Genomic DNA, 23,060 nt, shown 5'->3' with positions numbered 1-23,060 from the left:
ATTTTTCTCTGTTATCATCTGACATTTTGAATCATTCCTTGTTTATGATCCGTCTCCCCCACTAAAACGTAAGTTCCATGAAGTCAGGGGCATTGTGTGCCTTTATGCCTGGCCCATGGTGAGCACTCAGTAAATATTTACTTAACAAACGAATGACTGAGTGAGTGAATACTCTGTGGCTCTGGGCTTTGTGCTTCCCCGAGCTGCTGCCCTCCCTGGTTCCCTCATAATCCCCCTGCTTTGGGTAGGGTTGAGTGTGGAGCCAGGAGGGGCCAACAGGGCGTTTGCAGACTGACGTGGTACCAGTCAGAGGTCCAGAGCTGAGGTTGTCCTCTCTCAGGAAACTTACCAAGCACTCGTTCTGAGTCAGGTACAGGGGATTCAGGGTGAAAAAGTCAGGACCTCTACCCTCAAACAGCTCTCGGTCTGTGGGGGTTTTCACAGGTTGAGATAAATGCCATGAAGGAGGTGACCATAGAGATGGGGATAGGGAGTAAGGGAGCATGGTAGGCTCCCACCTAGCCCAGACAGGGTTGGAGGAGGGGCAGACACAGTATGAACAAAGGTGGGGAAGGGAACAAAAAGTCCTGCTTGCTGTTGGTGGGAACAGAGCTATGATGACAGAGAATCAAGTGCCAGATTGGGCACGCAGTGGAAATGGTGGAATGAATAAGGACCTTCCTTGCACACCAGGCTGAGGAGCTTGGGCCTGAGCTTGCAAGCCGGTGGATTTCACTTTTTTAAAAAGCAGCAAACCCCTTTGTTCAAATGAAATCTTACGCCAAATCCAGCATGTAAAACTGAGCCAATCTGGATCTACATGGAGCTGCTGCTCAGATAGAACCAGGGAACAGGTTTCTAGTCAGCCATCTTGGTTAAGATTCTAAAGCCCTGACTTCCTATATTTCCACTCCTCAGTTCCGTTTCACTTCGATGGACTCCTGCTTGGGAGGATCCAGGGCTCCCTGCTTATTTGAGAAGGCAGCGCTGCCTGGCTAGCCCTGGACAGATGGATGGCTCCTGCTTCTTCCTTGCCCACACTCTTGGCTCATGCTGACATGTTGCTCAGCCCACTTACCTGGTGCACCAGGTAGTCTGGCTGGCATGGCAGAGGGAACAAGTAGGAGAATTTGGGACTAGTCCAGGTGGAAGAGGATGAGGCTATGACTCATCAAACACCTCGGCCAGAAGATACCCACCTTCCATATCTTAATGGGGCCAAGATCATTCAACCTAACCCAAGAAAAATTGGAATGTGGAGGTGGAGGACACTTATTGTAGGGAAAGAGAGGAATTTTTTAGAGGCTTTGAGGCACGAAGCACATCTGGGCTTCATGGACTAGAGATGAGAGGTGAGATTCTGGGGTAGCATAGTCTCCTCTCTGCTTCTCTTTGCGCCTCTGCCAACTTTCCGCCATGGTTTGATTCTTAGTTTCATTACTGAGAGAAGCTCAGCCCAACCTGCAGGTGAATCCTTCTTAGGTCAGTCTCCAGCCGTAGATGAATCAGCAGCCACCAAAAGAGGGGCATGGGGCTGTGTGGTACCACATAGGGTTGCCCCTTCTAGGGCTTGAGGGGTCTGACAGGGCCTTTCCTAGAGCTGCCCCAAATCTTTGTAGTCTGGGACCTACAAATGGGCCGGGCTGAGGGACGTAAATGGCGTTGAAATCCAGCCTGTGCCCAGCTCCTGGAACCCTGGCAGGAATGAGTCCACCCCAGTAAGTCAGGCCTGTTTCTAATTGGTCCATTGAGAGGGGTCAACTTTTTGTAATTTGTTGGGCTGGGCGAGGGGGTGGGGGTGGGATGCCTTTTTCTGATTGGTCCTCCCGAAGGGGGCTTTTTTTTTATAGTTTGCGTGCATTCTAGCAGCTTTCATCCTTCCAGGGACATTCTCAGAGAATCTGGAACTGAGCTGATGGCTAACCCTCTCCTTTCTCCCCATTGACTTGTTCCCCACCTTCATGTTACAGACAGGGAAACTGAGGCTCCATTGAGACCTCAGCCCCATCCCCATCCTCAGCCCTGAGCCCCAGCACAGGCCTCTGGCCCAGAACAGCAGGAAAAGCAGGGGCTCTGGGTCACATGCTCTTGCTCCCTTTGCCATATTTAGAATCGCTGGATCAGGGGAAACTTCTCCCAGCCCCTGAGGATTCTTGGAAAGGCCTCACTCTGAGGCCTGGCTTACTGCCGCCCCTCTACCCCCCTGCAAGAGAAAGTAAGTGCCTACTCTCCTGTGAAGAGTCTGGGGGCCCGCCAGGCCACACTGCTCCTTCCTGTAAGGAAGTGCCTCTCCAGTTAGCTGAAGTCCCTTCTTTAGCATCTACTCTGGTTTGGGGTTTGAGAAGCCCCATCAGCTGGAAGGTGGTGGGAGTCATGGCCTCTGCCCTCTAGGAACCTTGCTGAATGAGAACAGACTGGCCCTAGGGTCCCCCCACTGAGGGAAGACAGAGCCCTGCCTTTGGGGCCCTGGTCTGGGAATGGGGAAGAGGACACACATTCCTCAGGCCAGATGCAGAAACCAGGGAGCTAGCTGGTGGCCAGGCAGGGCCCAGACACTGGCAGGGCGGCACTGGAGAGAGAGGGGGTAGGAAGGAGGATGAAGAGGAAGGGGCAGGGCCTGGATCTGCACTTACTTTGGCCTGGAACGGGGGGTCCCCAAGTCCCACACAGGCTACTTCTTCCCTCAGGATCATCAAGCCTTAAAATCAAACCAAACAAAAACATATAGATGCAGAGGGAGGAGGAAAGGGGGAGTTTTTGCTTAGGGGGCATTGAGTTTATGTTAATGGTAGCAGAGCAATTTGGAAAAGGAGAGCAACAAGGGTTGTACAACATGAACAATGTAGTCAGTGTCACTCGGTTGTACATGCGGAAATTGTTGAATTGGTGAAGGTTTTGTTGTATATGTTTTCACCACAATTAAAAAAAAAAAACCTGAAAAAAACAAAACAAAAAACATGCATAGGTTGAGCACCTGTGATGTCCCAAGCTCCTCTTTTCACCTGTCCTCACTGTTGGGAATAATGACCCTGTGCTCCCTTCAGACCCTTCTTCAAGGCCTGGTCAGCTCCCTCTCCCACCCTCCACAGCAGCTGATTCAGACGTTCTTCACCTCCTGAGGCCCCTCCACCCTACCCTGCTGCCCAGCTCTGAGAAGTGGACCTTGCCTGCTCTTCTCTGAGGAAGTAGAAGCCCCTTGGGAGCTCTGGACTTGCTTCCCTCCCTCCTACATCTCTCCTCCTTCCTGCCTGTCACCATGGAAGCTGGAGGGGCCCTTCCTGCTCAACACCAGCACCCTCGCCCCCCCGCTCTGGATCCCAGCCTCCCAGCCTCCCTGGGGAGCTCATTCCATTGATCACCCCCCCCCCCCCACATCTTCAACTTCTCCCTGGCTCCTTCCACTCTGGCTACAAATACACTCAAGTCTCTCTTATCTTAAAAAAAAAAAAAAAATTCTTTCTCTGTGCTCCGTATACTTCTCCAGCTACCAATCTCTGCCTCTACTGTCTGCAGCCACTTGTTTATAGTTTATCTACATCACTGTCTTTACTTCCTCACTGCCCTTTCTCACTCCATCTGGGCCTGCTCTGACCCTCCCCACCCTCTGAAACTGCCCTTGCCAAGGTACCCAGTGACCAGCTTGTCACCAAATCCAGTGGATATTTTCAAGCCTTAACTCACTCGACCTCTTGGCAGCATTTGACACTGTTGTCCACCCCCTCCTTCTTGAAACACTTTCTTCACTTGGCCTCTCTGACACCTCTCTCTTCTGGTTTCCCTTCCATGTTTCTGGCTGCTCCTTCCCAGTCTGTGTGGAGGGCCTTTCCTCCTTCTGCACCTCTGGGGTTCCATCTGGGTCCTCTTCTAAATTTGCCACATGCTCTCTGGACCGTCTCAGCTACTCCCATGACCTCCATCACCACCTCTATCCTGATGCCCCTCAAATCTACATTTCTGGCCCAACTCTCTCTCTTTATACCCAACTGTGTGTTTGCCTGATGTCCCACAGTCCTTCCCATCTCAACATGTCCAAAACGGAACACATCACCAACATATCTGCTCCTCCAACGGGGTCTCCCATCTCAGTTCACTCATGACACCTTCATCTGTCTGGCGCCCAAACCAGAAATGTAGGAGTCATTTCCCCCTTACTGTCTCCATTTCCAATTAATCGCCAGAAGTCTTACTTCCTAAGACTCTCTCCAATCTATCCTCTTCCCTACATTCTCCACTGCCACCACCCCGGTCTAGACCACTATTGTCACTCATCTGAATTATTGTGGAGCCTTCTAACTGGTTTTCCTGATAAGTCACCTCCTTTAATCCATGCTCCACATTGCCCCCAGTGAAGATCCTAAGACGCAGATGAGACTGTGTGATTCCCTCTCTTAAAACTCTTCAATGTCTCCCCATTGCCTTTAAGATAAAATTCAAAATGCCTGAGATACCACTCAAGGACCCTGGATTTAGCTTTCTCTGATTTCTCCACTATTCCCTTCACTCTAGGCCCCCACCATTCAGAGCTGCTGGCCATGCTAGGCTGCCCTTGGGTTCCCACACCTCTGTCGCTTGCACATCCTGCTTCCTCTGCCTGGGGCACCCCACCCTGTCCTGGCCCACTCAGGTCTCACTTCCCCCAAGAAGTCTTCCCTGACCCCTCTTCCTGGCTATGCTGAAGCCTACTTGGGGCTCCTCCTAAATCTGCTGGAGCACACTGCCATCACTTTGTCTATCAACTCACCACTGTGTTGTATTTGTCTAATTTCTTGGGAACCTGGATTATTCATTTCTGACTTTATAATGAACCTGGCTGAGTGTAGATGTCAATTAATGTTTCTTAACTGAATGTGACTCAGAGAGGTTAGATGACAACCTCTTTTCTGCTGTGCGATCCACCCCTGGTCATATCCCCATCTCACCAGCCTCCCAGCTCCGTCCTTTCAGGGACATCCTCAGAGAATCTAGAAGGAGGCTGATGGCCAACTCTCTGCCTTCTACCCCACTGCTGGAGAGTCACAAAGCTGAAGGGACCTTAACCATCACTGAGTTGTCCCCTCCTTTCATGTTATGGACAGGATAACTGAGGCCCAGAGAGGTGGTATGGCCTGGTGGTCCCAGTGAACTTGGGTTCAGGTCTTAGCTCTGCCATTTGTTAACTATGTGACTTTGGACGAATTAGTATATCTTTCTTTCTGTCTTTTTTGGTTGTTGTTTAGAATAATGTTATTGGGATATAAATCACATACCATAAAATCCTCCTTTTTAAAGTGTACAAGTCAGTGGTTTTTAGTATCTTCACAGAGTTGTGCAGCCATCATGGTCTACTTTTCTCAGACTCAGTAAACCTGGGGGGATTATGATACCACCCTCCTGGAGTTGTGAGAAGTGACTAAGAATATGCAAGTAGAGGACTTGGCACAGTGCCTGGCCAATAGGAAGCCCTAGGCCAGCAGGAGCAGTTATGATTATTACATAAGGTCACACAGCCAGTCAGGGCTGAAGCTGGTGGTGGCAGAAGACCTGCCTCCATCAGAGCTTCCCCCTCCCATGCCCTGTGGCTGCTTCTGGGCCATGATTTGAGGAGGTGTAGGTGGGGGAGAGGAGATCCTGGGTGGCGTAAATGGCTAAGCACTCAGCTACTAGCTGAAAGGTTGGCAGTTCAGCCTTTGAACAGGCCTGGCAATCTACTTTCAATGGCAAGGTCACAGCCATTGAAAACCCCTATGCTGTAGTTCTACTCTGCACACATGGGGTCGCCATGAGTCAGAATCAACTGGACAGCAACTAACAACAACAGCAACAGGTGGCGGGGAGGAGGCCCTGGGTGGTGAAAAAGGTTAACACTCTTGGCTGCTAACCAAAAGGTTGGTGGTTCAAGTCCATCCAGAGTCACCTCGGAAGAAAGGCCTTCTGAAAGATCACAGCCATTGACATCCCTAAGGAGCACAGTTCTACTCTGACACTCATGGAGTGACTGTGAGTTGAAATCAACTCGAGGGCAATTGGAGTTGAGGAGGAGGGAATGACTGCAGTTTTTTAAGAAGCCCTGGAGTGGTTATTAATTGAGTCAGTCACAACCCTTCCAGTCAGCTAAGCCAGTGATTCTCCAAGGGTGGTCCCCAGACCAGCAGCATCAGTATCACCTGGGAACTTTGTAGAAATGCAGATTCTCAGGCTCCACCTCATACCCATTGAATCAGACACTCTGGAAGTGAGGCCCAGAAATCAGTATTTTAATAAGCCCTCCAGGTGAATCTGATGCCCTTATGGTTTGAGAACCAGGGATCTAAGCAAACCATTCCCCTTTTCCTCTCCTCTTCCCTCACCCCTAATCTCCTTGCTGCCCTCCTGAATGAGCAGGTCTTGTCACTGAATGGATGTGGGGGTGGAGAGGAAAGAAAGGTGTGATAAGCCTCATGATGAGCCCCAGCCAGGAAGAGCCAGCCAGCTAGCACCCACCTGTCCCAGATGGTCACTTGCTCTGCCTTCTGGGCTTGGCAAAGGGAAACAAAGCCCCAAATTGCAGGCAAACACAATGGGCAAAGATGCTTCAGAAAGTGGCCTGGCCTCTCAGCTGGGGAAATTGTAGGGTGCCTAAGGTAAAGAGCCTTGGTGGCACAAACAGTTAAGCACTTGACTGCTAACCAAAAGGTTGGTGGTTTGAATCTACCCAGTGGCTCTGCAGGAGAAAAAACTTGTTGCCATGGATTGAATTGTGTGCCCCCAAAATATCTGTCAACTTGGCTGGGTCATGATTCCCAGTGTTGTATGATTGTGTACCATTTTGTAATCTGATGTGATTTCCTTACGTGTTGTAAACTCTATCACTATGATGTAATAAGATGGATTAGCGGCAGTTATACTGATGAGGTCTACAAGGTTAGATAGAGTTTTAAGCCAATCTCTTTTGAGATATAAAAGAGAGAAGCAACCAGAGACACATAGAGACCTCATACCACCAAGAAAGCAGCACCAGGAGCAGAGCATGTCCTTTGGACCTGAGGTTCCTGTGCTGAGATGCTCCCAGACCAAGGGAAGACTGATGACCAGTACCTTCCTCTGGAGCCAACAGAGAAAGAAGGCCTTTCCCTGGAGCCAATGCCCTGAATTTAGACTTGTAGCCTACTAGACTGTGAGAGAATAAATTTCTCTTTGTTAAAGCCATCCACTTGTGATATCTCTGTTAACAGCAGCACTGGATGACTAAGACACTTGGCAGTCTGCTTCCAAAGATTACAGCGAAGAAAACCTTATGGGAAAGTTCTACTTTGTCACATGAGGTTGTTATGAGTTGAAAATGACTCGATGGCACACAACAACAGCAACAACAGGCCTAAGGTGCTCTTGACCGAAGCCGTAGTCTTTTCAATTGACTCATATGCATGTGAAAGCTGGACAATGAAAAATGAAGACAGAAGAATTGATTCATTGGAACTGTGGTGTTGTTGAAGAATATCGAATATACCATGGACTGCCAGAAGAATGAACAAATCAGTTTTAGAGGAAATGCAACCAGAATGATCCTTAGAATCGACAATGGTGAGACTTTGACATTCTTACTTTGGACACGCCTTCAGGAAAGACCAATCGCTAGAAAAGGACATCATGTGTGGTAAAGCAGAGGGTCATCAAAGACAGGAAAACCCTCAGTGAGATGGACTGACAAATAGCCACAACAATGGGCTCAAACATACCAACGATCACGAGGATGACACAGAACTGGGCAACATTTCCTTCTGTTACACACAAGGCCGCCATGAGTTGGAACCGACTTGACAGCAACTAACAAAAGGCTAGCCAGCTCCTGTGTACCATCTATACATGTATAGGTGGAGAAACTGAGGCTCCAGAGGGGGCCAGAGACACTCCTGCTGTTGTTAGGTGCTGTCAAGTTGGTTCCCACTCATAGCAACCCTATATACAACAGAACGAAACATTGTCCAGTCCTGCGCCATCCTCACAATAGTTGTTATGTTTGAGCCCATTGTTGCAGCCACTGTGTCAATCCATCTCACTGAGGATCTTCCTCTTTTTCACTGACCCTCTACTTACCAAGCATGATGTCCTTCTCCAGGGATTGGTCCCTCTTGATAATGTGTCCAAAGTAAGTGAGACGAAGTCTTGCCATCCTCGCTTCTAAGGAGCATTCTGGCTGTACTTCTTCCAAGACAAGATTTGTTTTGTTCTTCTGGCAGTCCACGATATATGCAGTATTCTTTGCCAACACCATAATTCAAAGACATCAGTTCTTCTTCAGTCTTCCTTATTAATTGTCCAGCTTCCTAGAGAGTTCTTATTTGTTGGATGACTGAAGTCACACCCTGCTTATGGCAGACCCAGCCAGATCCCAGCTCAGAGGCTTCTTCTCCGTCTCCTCCATCCTTAAGCTCCAAGTGTTGATCTCCCTTCCGCTGTCCCAAGAATGGGTCTCTGAGTGAAGGCCTCTCAGGAAGGCCAAAGCAGCTTGAGGGTCAGCCTGAGCCAGGGTTCCAGCCCCAGCACTGCCATTAATTTATTGTGTGCTCTTGAGCAAGTTTGTCCCTCCCTGGGCCCCATTTCCTTATCTGGAACGCAGAGATAATTACTCAGGTGTAAGGAACACAGGATGTTCTCTATCAGACCAAGTATATCCGTTCAAATGTATTGAGAATCTGGGGTGAAGAAACTGCCTAGCCAGTGGATAAAGGCTGGGGGAGGTGAATCTCAGTGATATTTTAAGCAGTGAAGGCCAAATGGAGCTGGTCACGGTTAGAGGCCTGCCTTCTCTTCCCTTCTCCAGAAGGATGCTGGGGAGCCCAAGGGATCAGAATGGATGCCCTTAGAGTTCTGGACGCCTCCTCAGTGGGTACAGACTGGGGACTTGGGTGACATGGTGTTTTGACGTTTGCTTGTTTAGTGTGAATTCCTACTATTCATTTACTCAGTCTTTCAACAGTGTTATGAGAAAAAAAAAAAGTAAAACAGGGTAAGGAAGGGGAGAGACAATGGGGATGGGCCATTATTTCAGTGAGTGGATGGATGGGAGAGTCCTCTCCAAGGAAATGACTTTTGAACACAGAAGTGTATGAGTAAGGGAGCAACAGGCAGAGGAAACAGCAAAGCAAGTGCAGAGCCAGAAGCATTTGGTGCATTCCAGAAATGGTAAGGAGGCCAGAATGGCTGGAAGGCCCTGGACACTGCGCAGAGTAGAGGAGATCAAGTTCAAGGGGGGGTGGGGACCAGATTCCACAGGGCCTTGCTGGACATACTGAGGAGTTTGACTTTGGCTCTCTAAGTGTGATAGGAAGTCAGTGGAGAGTTTTGAGGAGAGTGATGGTTTCCGGCTTTGCATTTTAGGGAGATCGCTGTGGCTGCTTTGAAGAGGGTGAGTTAGAGAAGAGTGGAAACGGAGAGATCAGTTAGGGCAGATATGTGGTGGCTTAGCCAGGGTGATGAGATGTGGTCTGTCTAGAGATATTCTCTGAAGGTAGAGCCGAAGGATTTCCTAAAGGACAGGACTTGGAGAGCGATGGAAAGGAAGAATCAAGGGTAGGTCTTAGACATTCGGCCTGAGCTGCTGTGTGAATGATGGTGCTATTACTGAGATGGGGAGGACTAGAGAGGAGCAAGATTTGAGGTTAAATCAAGAGTTTGTTTTTGAATGCGTTTAGTTTGAAAGGCCACTAGACATCTAGAAAGAGATGTTGAGTAGGCAGTTGGACACAAGAACTGAACTCAAGGAAGAAGCCGCCCTACCCTCATACTTGCTCGATGGCAAGGGAGTCCCTGAGTGGTGCAAAAGTTTAACATACTAGGCTGCTGACTGAAAGGTTGGAGGTTCAAGTCCACCCAGAGGTGACTCAAAAGAAACGTCTGTAGATCTACTTCTGAAAAATCAGCCATTGAAAACCCTGTGGAGCAGAGTTCTATGCTGACACACATGGGGTCACTACGAGTAGGAATCGACTTGATGGCAACTGTTTCTTTATTGTAGCAAGGTGGCATAGGGGATGCCCCCCCCTTTTGTATTTTTAGGGAAATGTATTTTCAAACTTTTGCTGTTCTTGTTAGTGCCATCAAGTCGGTTCTGACTCATAGCGACGCTGTGTACAACAGAACAAAACACTGCCTGGTCCTGTGCCATCCTCACAATCATTGCTATGTTTGAGCCCATTTTTGCAGCCACTGTGTCAATCCATCTTGTTAAGGGTTTTCCTCTTTTTCTCTGACCCTGTACTTTACCAAGCATGATGTCATTCTCCAGGGACTAGTCCCTCCTGATAACATGTCCAAAGTATGTGAGACAAAGTCTTGCCATCCTTGCTTCCAAGGAGCATTCTGGCTGTATTTCTTCCAAGACAGATTTGTCTGTCCTTCTGGAATTCCACTGTATATTCAGTATTCTTCTCCAACACCATAATTCAAAGGCATCAGTTCTTCAGTCTTCCTTATTCATTGTCCAGGTTTTGCATGCATATGAGGCAATTGAAAACACCATGGCTTGGGTCAGGGGCACCTTAGTCCTCAAAGTGACTTCTTTGCTTTTTAATACTTTAAAGAGGTCTTTTGCAGCAGATTTGCCCAATGTAATCCATCGTTTGATTTCTTGACTGCTGCTTCTGTGGATGTTGATTGTGGATCCAAGTAAAATGAAATCCTTGACAGCTTCAATCTTTTCTCCGTTTATCATGATGTTGCTTATTGGTCCAGTTGTGAGGATTTTTGTTTTCTTTATGTTGGAATGTAATCCATACTGAAGGCTGGGGTCTTTGATCTTCAGAAGTAAGTGCTGCAAGTCCTCTTCACCTTCAGCAAGCTTTTAGGCATTTGTTATTACCCAAGCAACTCATATTTATTCTAAAAAATATTGTTGTTGTTGTGCTGTCAAATCGATTCCAACTCATAGCAACCTTATATGACAGAGTAGAACTGCCCCATAGGGTTTCCTAGACCAAAAACTTTATGGGAGCAGATCTCCCGGTCTTTTCTTCCATGGAGCTGCTGGTGGGTTCAAACGGCCAAGGACCTTTTGGTTAGCAGCTAAGCACTTAACAAGTGTGCCACCAGGACTCCTTAAATATATATATATATATATATATGTGTGTGTATATGTATATATATGTACATATATATATATGTATATATATGTATGTATATATAGCACAGTAATTAAGAGCTATGGCTGCTAACCAAAAGGTCGATGGTTCAAATCCACCAGCTGCTCCTTGGAAACCCTATGAGGCAGTTCTACTTGGTCTTATAGGGTCGCTATGAGTCGGAATCAACTCAATGACAATGGATTTATATATATATATACACACACGCATATATATACATATATATATACACCTATATTAGGAAACACAAATAAGCCAAAGGCGAAACAAAAGCCAAATCACTATTAATGTCATCACTCAGAGATAAGCCTTGCTCACTCATCTGGTACGTGTATAAAAAGCATTTATATTTTAAAAATGGGAATCACATTGTCCTTAAGGTATTGTAATCTGCTTTCTTCACTTAACCTATTGTGAAGTGGAAATTTTATAGCTGTGTAACTGTTGACATGGAAAGAAAAGTGTTTAGAATAGAAAATTCTTAAAACACCCAGTAAGAAGTTCCTGGGGTGGCCCACTTCTACTTGAGGTCGTGAGGTCTCTAAAGATCAGCTGAGAAACAGGACTGAACGGTTTCTGTCAAGGGGCCCAGGGATAAGGTGCATAAAGATTTGGCTGCAGCTATTCACAGAGGAGGGGTTGGATGAGATAAACTCAGGGAAGCCCTTCTGGCCCGGAACCCTGTGTCAGCTGCAGTCCCTGTCCCCGGTGATGTGGCCACCGTGTTTGCTGTGGCTAATTATTGAACACTCAGAGCTGGTACTCTCTTCCTTTCCCTCCCTATGCCTTCACTGACTCAGTTCCTGGCTGGAACTGGCCAAGGGGGCCTCCTCCTCACTCATTCCTCCAAAGCCACCGTCTTAGTTTGTTAGTGCTGCTATGACAGAAATACCACCAATGGGTGGCTTTAAAGAAAAGAACTTTATTTTCTCACAATTCAGGATCTAGAAGTCTGAATTCGGGGCACTGGCTGTAGGGAGAAGCCCTTTCTTGTCTATTTCAGCTTCTAATAGCGGCAATCCTTGTAGTTCTGTGCTGTGGACTCGTCTGCCTCCATCATCTTCAGATAGTGTCTGTCTTCCTCCTGTGCTGGCTTGCTTCTGTGCCTAATCTGCTCTTTTTATATCTCAAAAGTGATTAGGTTTAAGACATACCCTATACTGATACAGGAAGGAGCCCTGGTAGAGCAGTGGTTAAAGTGCTTGGCTGCTAATCAAAAGGTCAGTGGTTAGAATCCACAAGCCACTCTGTGGAAGAAAGATGTGGCAGTCTGCTTCCATAAAGATTTACAGCCTTGGATATTCTATGGGGCAGTTCTTCTGTGTTCTATAGGGTCACTATGATTCTTGCTATAAGTCAGGTTTTATATTGATATGGCCTCATTAACATACCAAGGAAAACCCTATTCCTAGATGGGATTACATCCACAGGTACAGGGGTTAGGATTCTAGCGCATACTTGGGGGGACACAATTCAATCTATAATAGCCACCTCCTCAACACAAGGACATTTGCAGGTTCGTAGCCCCAGATCCTGTCCTCCAAGAAGGCCAGGAGCCACCTCCAGGGAGGTCTAAGTGGGCCAGGCCAGAGCCATGCCCTTTACATGCTTTTTCTCCCAGCAGCACCCCATTTCACAGATGCGGAGACTGGCTCAGAGAAGTTAGGTGACTTTCCTAAAGCCGCACAGAAGCAGAGCTGGGATTCGAACCCAGGTCTCTCTGACCCTGAGCCCATGCTCCTGCCACCATAACACAAGGGCACAAACAAAGCCATGAAGAAAGTGACTCGGGCCACGTGAAAGGAAGGCAAGCATTGGGAGGGGGGAGCTCCAAAGAAGGGCAAATGGTGGGGGCTCCCCTGAGGAGCTAGTGTTTGGGTCTGGGTGAAGGGTGAGTAGGATCTCAGCAGGTCAGACAGTGAAGGAGGGAGTTTTAGGCAGAATGCACAGCGTCAGCAAGGGTGCAGTGGCGAACAGACCTTGGAAACATTTGGGGAAGGCTGGTGGGTCAGTCCTCAGGGAGTTTTTTCCAGAGAAGCCATTCCCTCAGGGGCCCTTCCAGGCACGTGGGGGTGCAGACACATGCCCATCCCAAAGAGGCGTGCTCCTTGGAGTCCAGTCTCGTTCCGTCTTGCTGCATCAGCACCCCGTGCCCTCGGATCCTGCCCTCCCTCACATATGACATACTCACATACTTTTCAAGGCCACAGCTTCTCTCCTCCCTCCCTTTCCCCTCTTCCCACCCACTGGGAACCTGGGAATCCTGGCTCTAATCTCAGCTCTGTTCTGGACACTCTGGGTGAACCTGGTGAATCCCTTTCCCTCTCAGGGCTTCGGTTTCTTCATGTGTGCGATTGGGGATGAGGGAAGCGTTGGACTACTTAGGTTCTAAAGTTTCTTCTTTTTCTAAACATCTGGTTCTGGCCCACCACCATCCAGGGAATTTCAGGCCTCTATGGTCCAGCTCCAGAAACCCTGGTAGCATAGTGGTTAAGTGCTACAGCTGCTAACCAAAAGATCGGCAGTTTGAATCCACCAGGCGCTCCTTGGAAACTCTATGGGGCAGTTCTACTCTGTCCTATAGAGTCTCTAGGAGTCGGAATCGACTCAACAGCAAAGGGTTTTTTTTGTATGGTCCAGCTCCACTGTGCCCGATTCCCCTCCCTACACCCTCTCCCCATCTGCCTCCATCCCTCCCTGCCAGTCCTCCCTGATCTTTCTTTTCATAGCTGTCTTATTATTTAATTCCATACGAGCCCAGGAAGGCAGGAGCAATTGTCCCCATTCTGCAGTTGAGCCCAACTTACTCAAGTCCACTGAGGAGTTCGTGGGGGAAGGGGGCCCACCCCCCAGCCACTGACCTTCCCTGGTCCCTGCTGACTTCTCTCAGGACACCCTGAGCCTGAGGAGTTTCCTGACTTTGAGACCCTGAGCTAGTCTGTTCCTATTGCCAGCCCAGACAGACCTGATGCGTACAGCCGAGTGACTACCTCTCTGAACTGCAGCCTGCACCAAGGGACAATTTATGGGCCAGTGGTTAAGAGCTATGGCTGCTAACCAAAAGGTTGGCAGTTCAAATCCACCAGCTGCTCGTTGGAAATCCTACAGGGCAGTTCTACTCTGTCCTGTAGGGTTGCTATGAGTCGGAATCAACTTGCTGGCAGTGGGTTTTAAAATTTTTTAAAGGTGTTTGTGAAGGAGTCCTTGTGGCATCGTGGTTAAGCACTCAGCTGCTAACAGAAAGATTGGCAGTTTGAGCCCACCGGCGCTCTGCAGGAGAAAGACGTGCAGTCTGCTTCCATAAAGATTACCGCTTTGTAAACCCTGCGGGGCAGTTCTGTTCTGTCCTATAGGGTTGCTATGAGTTGGAATCTACTTGATAGCAACGAGTTTGGTTTTGGAAGGTTTGTGAGCTCGGCAGCCTGGGGCTTAGAGGCTTCTCCCCTCGGTTTCTAGACTCCAGGGAACTCTGATTTGATTCTGTTTTCCAAAAAATTTTCCGCCTAGGTACAGCCTGAACAGCCAGCCTGAGGGCTGTTTCCCTCCTCCCCCTCACTCTGCAGGCCCTGCCAGAGGTTCCTCAGCTGTCCTGTCCATCCAGCAGTCTAACTCTCTCCTTCATGCTGCAATTGCAGATTTTTGCTGGTCTTCAGCTGCCTGGTGCTGTCCGTGCTGTCCACCATCCAGGAGCACCAGGAACTTGCCAATGAGTGTCTCCTCATCTTGGTGAGTGTTGGAAGCCCAGGCCTGAGGGAGACTGTGAGGTCCCATCTCTAGGCTGAGGGCTGAAGGTGGAGAACCATACCGTGGTTCAGACTGTGCCTTGCTGTTTTTGTGCCTTGAGCTGCTGGCTGCCTCTCTTGGGGCTTCATCCCCAACCTTAGAGCAGGTGTTGGGGGATCTCCTGCCTCTAGGTGAGGCTTATGATGGGCCCAGAGGAAAACAGATGAGTCAGCCCTTTCCCTTCTCAGGACAAAAATTGCAACCTCTACCCCTGGTGGGTTTTGTTCTGTTTTTTGTCTAAGCAGAAGAACTTCGGAGGGGAATGGCTGACAGACAGCCACTTCTTGTGTCACCTAGTCAGAGTTAGAGTCTAGGATGGCTGGGACGGGGAGGGGGGATGAGGAACAGAAAAATCCAGGCAACTCACAGGAGTTATGAAGGGGAGGGCAGACTTGCGCTTTCAGTCTCCTTGGAGGACATGGAAGGGGCCGGTTGCCCTTTCGGAATCCTCCCCAGGTCTATCCAGATGGTCTGAAGAGAGGTGGTCTGAGGCAGTCCTGGACCCCCAAACCCAGGGATTCCAGGTTGGGTTGGTGCTATGTCCTGCGCTCCTGTCCCTGAGAGTGGGAACCAGAACTCAGGCCTCTGGTCCCACAGGAGTTTGTGATGATCGTGGTGTTTGGTCTTGAGTACATCATCCGTGTCTGGTCCGCTGGATGCTGCTGCCGTTACCGAGGATGGCAGGGCCGCTTCCGCTTTGCCAGAAAACCCTTCTGTATCATCGGTAATAAGGGACACCCGCCCGCGCCTGACCCCTGACCCCAAGCCTCAGAGTCGACATTGACCCCATTCCTGAACCCTACCCTGGTTGCTGACCGACTCAACGGATGCTCTCACTCCCCCCAGGAATCCCCGACCCCAGGTCCGGACGCTGGGAGGGGTGGGGGGGTTGGCTCCCTGGCGCTGTCCGTGACCTCGCCATCCCCACCCTTGTAGACTTTATCGTGTTCGTGGCCTCGGTGGCCGTCATCGCCGCGGGCACCCAGGGCAACATCTTTGCCACGTCTGCGTTGCGCAGCATGCGCTTCCTGCAGATCCTGCGCATGGTGCGCATGGACCGCCGTGGCGGCACCTGGAAGCTGCTTGGCTCGGTGGTCTACGCGCACAGCAAGGTGAGGCTCGGAGGGGCCTGCGTGGCGCTGACCGACGGGGTCGGGAAAGCCTAGGGACAGGGCAGGGGGCAGTGTCAGAGGGGGCTATCTATGGGTGGGGCTGGAGGCTGGGGCTAACAGACGGGGCAAGGTGGGGGCCAAAGCTGGGCAGGGGACAGGGCCTGGCGGTGCCTGGAAGGGGAATCTAGGGAGCCAGCACCAGGGCAGGAGGTGGGACCTCAAGAGAGGTTTTGTATGGGACCAGACCGGGGCGGGGCCTGGGCGGGGCTTGTGAGTCAGGACCAGGCCAGAAGGCGGGGCCTAAGGGGTGGGGCTTGAGTGCCTCTCTTGGAAGCTTGTCAGTTGAGGGTCTAAGCGCACTCCAAATGGGTCTGAGGGTGGGGCTGGGGCTGGACTAGATATGGGACCAGGATCTCAACCTGAAAGTGGGGTTCTGGAGGCAGGGCTAGGTGTGGTCTTGGGGTGCGAGGCCTGAGGTTAGGAACAAGGATAGGGCTGGAGGTGTGCCCTAGGGTTTTGTGGGGGCCTGGCCTTTTTGAGAGGACTCCTGGTGGCACAGTCATTAAGCTCTCGGCTGCCAACCGAAGAGTCAGCAGTTGGAACCCACCAGCCTCTCCGCGGGAGAAAGATGTGGCAGTCTGCTTCCGTAAGATTTACAGCCTTGAAAACCCTAGGGGCAGTTCTACTCTGTCCTTTAGGGTCCCTATGAGTCGGAATCGACCTGATGGCAATGGGTTTGGTTTTTTGGTTGGCCTTTTTGAGAAGGCGGGGCAGGGTCGTCTTGAAGAGAACATCTGAAAAGAAAGGGGAGCAAAGCTGCAGCCTGGGAAGTCCTGGAAAAGTCCCCACCGGACTTTTATCCACCCCCACCCCCACCCCCACCCCAGAACATGCCCAGAGAGCACTCTGGGAGCCTCCCACCTCCCCTGTGGCCTGGGACTCTTTACTTCCTCCCTCAGGTGGGCCCCGCCCAGGCCTCCTCACGCCCCTCCCCTCAGCCCCTCTGTGGTCTCACCGGTTGTCCCCCAACCCCCACCCCGCAGGAGCTGATCACCGCCTGGTACATCGGGTTCCTGGTGCTCATATTTGCCTCTTTCCTGGTCTATCTGGCCGAGAAGGACGCCAACTCCGACTTCTCCTCTTACGCTGACTCCCTCTGGTGGGGCACGGTGCGTGAGGGTCTGTGCAGGGCTGCCCTTCTCCCGAGACCCTCCCGGGGAACTTACCGAAGCCTGCCCATTGTGACTCCCTGCTCAGGGTTGAGCAGGCCTGTCCCTGTCCTCTGCATAGGGCCTCCTGTGACTGGCCCCTGTGGATGACCCCGTGCTAGCCCCCCAGCATACCCCAGTGGACCTGCTTGTGCCCCCATCCAACCCTTCATGTCAAGTTCTTGTGACCCATACCCATTCCTCCAACCAGCACTGGGGGAATCTACCTATGCCCCTAACCAGTCCCCGTGACAACTCCTTGTGACCAACCCCTGTGGGTGACCCCTGTACCCCTTTGCCTGTGCCCCGAACAAGCTCCTGTGGGTGGCCCCTGTGACCACAGCTGTGGGTAATCCATTTGTGCCCTCAGATTACTCTGACGACCATTGGCTATGGTGACAAGACGCCGCACACGTGGCTGGGTAGGGTCCTGGCTGCCGGCTTTGCCTTACTGGGCATCTCCTTCTTCGCCCTGCCTGCGGTGAGTTCCCCTTTCTCTGTTCCTCTCCCCTGAGGACGGCCTAGCCTCTAGGAGGGGCCCCGGCGGTGGGGTCTGCTGAGTCCCTGGCCCATATTGGCAGGACAGCTCCTGGCCTCTCAGATGGGCAGGGACAGGGGTGTCCTGGAAACCTCTTGCTGCCCTGCATTCCGCCAACCGTGCCCTTCCCTCCAGGGCATCCTAGGCTCCGGATTTGCCTTGAAGGTCCAGGAGCAGCACCGGCAGAAGCATTTTGAGAAGCGGAGGATGCCAGCTGCCAACCTCATCCAGGTATAAGATGCCCAGTAGGCCCTGTGGGGGCAGGGCGGTGTACTTAAACTGGTGGGCCAACCCTGCATGCCTAGCTCTGTGCACTGGCCCATGTGTCCCAGCTTCATAACCATGACTCCACTTTGAAGCTCAGAGAGGAGATGTCATTTTTCTGGGGTCACACACCAAGTCGGGGGCATCCCAGCTGGGATGCTGATGGAGATTGTCAGAAACCTTTTCCTGAACTAAATACCTAGTTTAGGGCCAGCTAAGGCTATCTCATTGCTCATCTCCAGCCCCAATTCCACATGGCCCAGAGCAATTCAAGGCAGTGAACAGCGTGTGTGAAGGCCCTGTGGTGCATGTATGTTTGATGAACTTTAAGGAAGCCAGTGAGGCTGCAACAAAGCTCTAGGAGTGTATAGTAGAAGGGGTTGGGTAGGTGGGCAGGACCCAGACCTGGGGTCTATAGGGAGGAGTTTCACTTTTTTCTAAGAGCAATAGGAAACCACTGACAGGTAAGAAGTAGGGGAGTGGGTGACGTGATCAGATTTGTGTTTTGAAAAGAGGTGAATGGATTGGAGGGTGACCAAGGTGGATGGGGAAAACCAGGAAAGGAGGCTCTGGCAACAGTCTAGATGAGGTGGGGCTGCTGGGGTGGCTTGGGGTAACAGCAGAAGACATGGATATTTAGATAGTAAAATTAGTGACATGAGGAGTAAGGGAGAGGAAGGTGGCAGTGTGACTGATACTTCTGGCTTGTCTAACTGGATGGCTGTTTGTTCTACTCATTGGATGGGGATCAGATTTAGGCATGAAGAATATGAGTTTGGCTGGGGCATGTGGCATCTGAGGGGGCTTTGAGACCCTGAGTGGCGATGTTGAGGAGGCAGCTGGATGTACGGGTCTGCAGCTGAGAGGAGAGGACTGGGCTGGGCGGAGAAGGTTGGGAGTCACTGCATGTAGATGGTAATGAAGCCCTGGGCATGAATGAGCTTTGGGTTTTGGGGAGGGGCGTCGGGGAGGAGAAGAGAAGAGGGCTCAAATTGGGCTTTTGGGAACCCCAGTTTTAATGGCTGAGCCAATGAGGTTGAACTCAAGGAGACAGAAGGAGCAGCCAGAGAGGTGGGTGAGAGACCAGGAGCCTGTGGTCTCAGTTTCCCTCAATGTGATGAGGTGGTCTGACAGGGTGTGGGCTGAGTTTTTGTGACTCTGTGTCTCGGTCTTGGCTTCTTCTTAGTCAGGGGTGTGTGCAAGAGAAATCCCTGCAGGAAATGGTTCAGGGAACACTGTCACAGCCCACCTCTGCCTGACCCCAATCATGCCAACCCTCTGACCCCCAAATCCAGGCCTGACTCAACCCCTCTTTATCTTCCCTCCCCAGGGTGGAACCCCCCTCCTTGTCCCTACTATCTCCAGCTACCAGCCCAGTTTTTCCTTCTGGACATCCCCTAGGGCACAATGGCCACTGTCCCCTGGGAGCTGGCCTTTCAAGGGGCATTGCAGGAGCAGGCAGCTGGCACTGTCCATGCCGAGAGACAGCTGGTATTGTGGTGCCCATAATTAATGAGACAGCTTTTGCAGCTGCTCCCCAGCCCAAGCCAGGGGCCTAGGCAAGCAGGAGGTAAAAATATTCCTGTCCTGGGCGGGCCCCTGGTCAGTGAGGACCCAGTTCTGCTTTATTCTGGCAGCTTCCACAGCTCCCCACCCTCGCTGGCCACCAAACTGACAGGCCTTACCATGGCTGTGGGGAGAAGGATGGGTCCTCCTGCTGTCTGGCCCTCATCCCTCCTGCTGCAGAGGAAGACTTGTATGTCTGTGGATGCAGAGGGGCTGCTAGGTGATGCTCTTTCCTCCCCTTCTCAGCCCCCAGTGCTCCCTTGGACAGTGTAGGGCAGCTGGAAAAGATAGGATGGAGCTGTTATTAGTAATAATAATTCACTCAGCCAACATTCATTTGTCAAACATTCGCTAACACCTACTATTTGCCGGGTACTGTTCTTGGCACTGAGGATACAGTGGTGACCAAGACAGAGCTTACAGTCTAGGGGAAGAGAAAGACATTCATCAAATACACAATCAATAGATGCCTATTGACGGTGATAAGGGAGATAGCAGGAGTGTTTAACAGGGGAACCTGACATTAAGTGACTACTATGTGCCAGACCCTGAGCTTGCCATTTGTTATTCATTAGCCCGTTTAACCCTCACAACACCCTGTTAGGTAAGTAGTATTAGCTCCATTTTACAGATGAGGAGACTGAGGCTCTGAAGCTTTACTTGATTTGCTCATGCTGGTAAGGGGCAGAGCTGAGATTGGAAACCCACATCCGCCTGACAGCAATACCCCAGCTCTTAATCCCAGTGCTCTAGGGCCTCCGGCTCTGACACTGGTTTGCCTCGTCACCCTGAGGAAGTCACTTTTTTCTAGGCCTCAGTTTCTTCGGCTGGCCCTGCTGGTGGCTATGGAATTGCAACTGGTCTCTGGCTTTGAGTGCCCTCTACTGACCCAAGGACTGGGTTCTTTCAGGGGCACGGGGTTGAGAGGCCTCGCTGATGCTGTCTCCCCCTCCCCCTCCTCACCCCACCAGGCTGCATGGCGTCTGTACTCCACCGATAGGAGCCGGGCCTACCTGACAGCTACCTGGTACTATTATGACAGTATCCTCCCATCCTTCAGGTAGGGTCTGCTTGGGGATGGGAGTGGGTGGGTGGCTGGCGGTAATGCCCCTTGAGGACAAGTGCCCGGAACTTGGAGGATCATCTGGGTCTGGCTCTGCGAATCCAGTGTAACTCAGAGCCTAGAGTGTCCTCTCTCCCGCCCTGGTGTGCCCAAGGAAGGGGGTAGACACAAGACACAGGGTAAAGGATGAAGCCCTTCCCCACTGGCTGAGTCCCAGGCCCTGGAGTGCTGGAAGTCCACATGCTCACCCATGGGTGATGCTACCCAAGACAGTAGCACAGCCAGCTCATCTCCCCTTGGTCTTGAGTTGGGGCTACGTTAACCTTTACCAGCCTGGAGTATTGCAGCTGGACAGAGAAAGTGTGGTATGGGCAAGAATGTGTGTGCCAGAGTTGGGTGCAGGGGCCCACCGAGCAGCCCCGTGAGTGAATATGTATCCACTTTTACTGTGCCAGGCAGCAGGCTCAGGGCCCAGAAGTGGGCTCACCCCGCTGGCCCAGGCTGGGCTAAAACTGCATGGGGGGGTGGCTCTGCGCAGGAGATTATTAACAGTATCACCAAGGTGCATGTGGCCAGGTGCCTGGCTAGGGCCTTGGGCAGGAATGAGACCACAGAGCCTGCCTCAGTCCCACAGGCAGGCGGGCATCAAGTACCTGGCTGGACCAGGTTGCTGTGCTCAGCGCTTCTGTGGGCGCCTTTTTTGCCTCATTAGTTCTCCAGGAGCAGCTGTTGCGTGATCCCACTTGCCCCTACACCTGCTCTCCTTTGCCTCCCGGCCTCAGGGGCTGCCCAGGGGAGGAGCAGGAGAGAAGGGGCTGGGAAGGGGGGCTCCCAGCATCGCATTGGTTTCCCCTGCCCCAGTCTCTGTACTTGGCAGAGGCAAGTTCCCACCTCAAGACCACGATGGTGGTTAGACTAGGAGAAGCCTCCTGTTCCAGGAGTAGCCCTAAGGATACAAGGCCAGGCCTTGGGGAGTAGGGCAAGCAGGGGCTGGTTCTTTAGAATATGATGTGTGTGAGGGAGAAGGAAGGTTTAGGAATGGAGGTGGACTAGGTCCTCTGGTAGGAGGACAGAGCCTGGTCTGGAGATTCTGTGTCCATTGGACCCCCTGCTCCTGGACCTTGGTTTCTTCATCCATGTAATGGGAAGGTAGGCAGGGGCTCTAGAGAGGAGATTGTGGGAATGGGAATTGGCCTGGAGAGTTAGGAAGGAGCTACAGTCCCAAATCTACTCTCCAAGAACTCAGGCAGGGTTGAATGCTGCAGAGAAAGGAAGCTGGGCTGGCTGACCCCTCAAGCTTCCCTCCTTAGCCTCAGTTTCCCCCTAAAATCCAGTCAGAGGTTAAGGATTTCAGGGCTGCCACTAGCCTCTGGGCAAGCACAGTCCACACCGAGGCACTCACTTGGCCTGATGAGCGGAGAGTAAAGCTGCATTTAGGACCCCACTTGCTGCCTTGTGTGCGTGGGTGCCTTTGAGTTGTGCCCAACCTGCACAACTATACCTGGCAGCCCTGAGGATTTCCCAGGAACTGAGGGTACAAAAGGAGGAGGAAGACAAGTCTTCCCAACCCCCCACCCCGATCTGCTCTGGCCTGGGTGTTTTCTGAACACTCCTAGAGAGGCAGGGCCTGGCAGAACCTGAGGCCAGGAGCTCCATGCCCACTGGGGGAGGTGGGTAGTGCCAGGGCCCTGCCTGCCGCTGATGGCGCCCTCTCCTGCAGAGAGCTGGCCCTCTTGTTTGAGCACATGCAACGGGCCCGCAATGGGGGCCTACGGCCCCTAGAGGTGCGGCGGGCGCCGGTACCCGATGGAGCACCCTCCCGCTACCCGCCCGTTGCCACCTGCCACCGGCCGGGCAGCGCCTCCTTCTGCCCTGGGGAAAGGTAGGGGCCCTCTGGGGCCGCCACCTCCTCTTGCTTCTCCTCTTCCTCTTCCATTCTCTATTTCTCATCCTCTCTCAGACCTGTTTCCAGCCACTACGGGGGTATCTGGGCCTGTTCTGGGGAGTGCCAGGCCTCGTCAGGAGGCCTGGGTGGTTGGCATCAGATGGCCAGACAGGAACAGACTGAGGGCCTCTCTGGAGGGACCAGGCTGTCCTCACCTTTTTTTGTCATGTGGGCTTAAGGGTCTGAGTGGGAGAGATGTCCGCACCATCCTTGCCCATCACCCCCTCCATTCACGCCATTGTCCTCTTTCTTTCTCTATTTCCACGTCCCCCTCATTCTTCCATCCCTGCACCCCCATCCCTCCCGGGAAGCTGGAGAGAGGAGGAGGCCGCTGGCCACAGGTGCTTACGGCTCAGGTAATCGTGGGCACCATCCTGGGGTATGAGGGCAGGGAACCCCCTCCCCCAGCATGTTTCTCTAGAAGGGGTTTGAACATCCTGAACTTGCCTCTCGGGAATGAGACGCCAGCTGGAAAGAGAGCTCTG

General features: G+C 51.6%; 1 protein-coding gene across 1 annotated transcript in view; it reads left to right on the top strand.

The window, feature by feature from the left end:
• The window catches only part of KCNQ4 (potassium voltage-gated channel subfamily Q member 4), a 62,745-nt gene that overhangs the window by 22,230 nt on the left and 17,455 nt on the right, over window positions 1-23,060 (top strand). Inside the window, exons 2-9 of the mRNA XM_004371885.1 lie at window positions 14,732-14,822; window positions 15,477-15,603; window positions 15,816-15,991; window positions 17,035-17,160; window positions 17,570-17,680; window positions 17,873-17,968; window positions 20,539-20,627; window positions 22,351-22,512. Of these exons, the coding sequence (XP_004371942.1) occupies window positions 15,486-15,603; window positions 15,816-15,991; window positions 17,035-17,160; window positions 17,570-17,680; window positions 17,873-17,968; window positions 20,539-20,627; window positions 22,351-22,512 (878 nt within the window). The 5' untranslated portion in view covers window positions 14,732-14,822; window positions 15,477-15,485. The remainder of the gene's footprint in view (window positions 1-14,731; window positions 14,823-15,476; window positions 15,604-15,815; window positions 15,992-17,034; window positions 17,161-17,569; window positions 17,681-17,872; window positions 17,969-20,538; window positions 20,628-22,350; window positions 22,513-23,060) is intronic.

This window comes from Trichechus manatus, unplaced genomic scaffold (genome assembly GCF_000243295.1).
Source record: "Trichechus manatus latirostris isolate Lorelei unplaced genomic scaffold, TriManLat1.0 scaffold00015, whole genome shotgun sequence".
Taxonomy (NCBI): Eukaryota; Metazoa; Chordata; class Mammalia; order Sirenia; family Trichechidae; genus Trichechus; species Trichechus manatus.
This window is presented reverse-complemented; position numbering and strand designations above follow the sequence as displayed.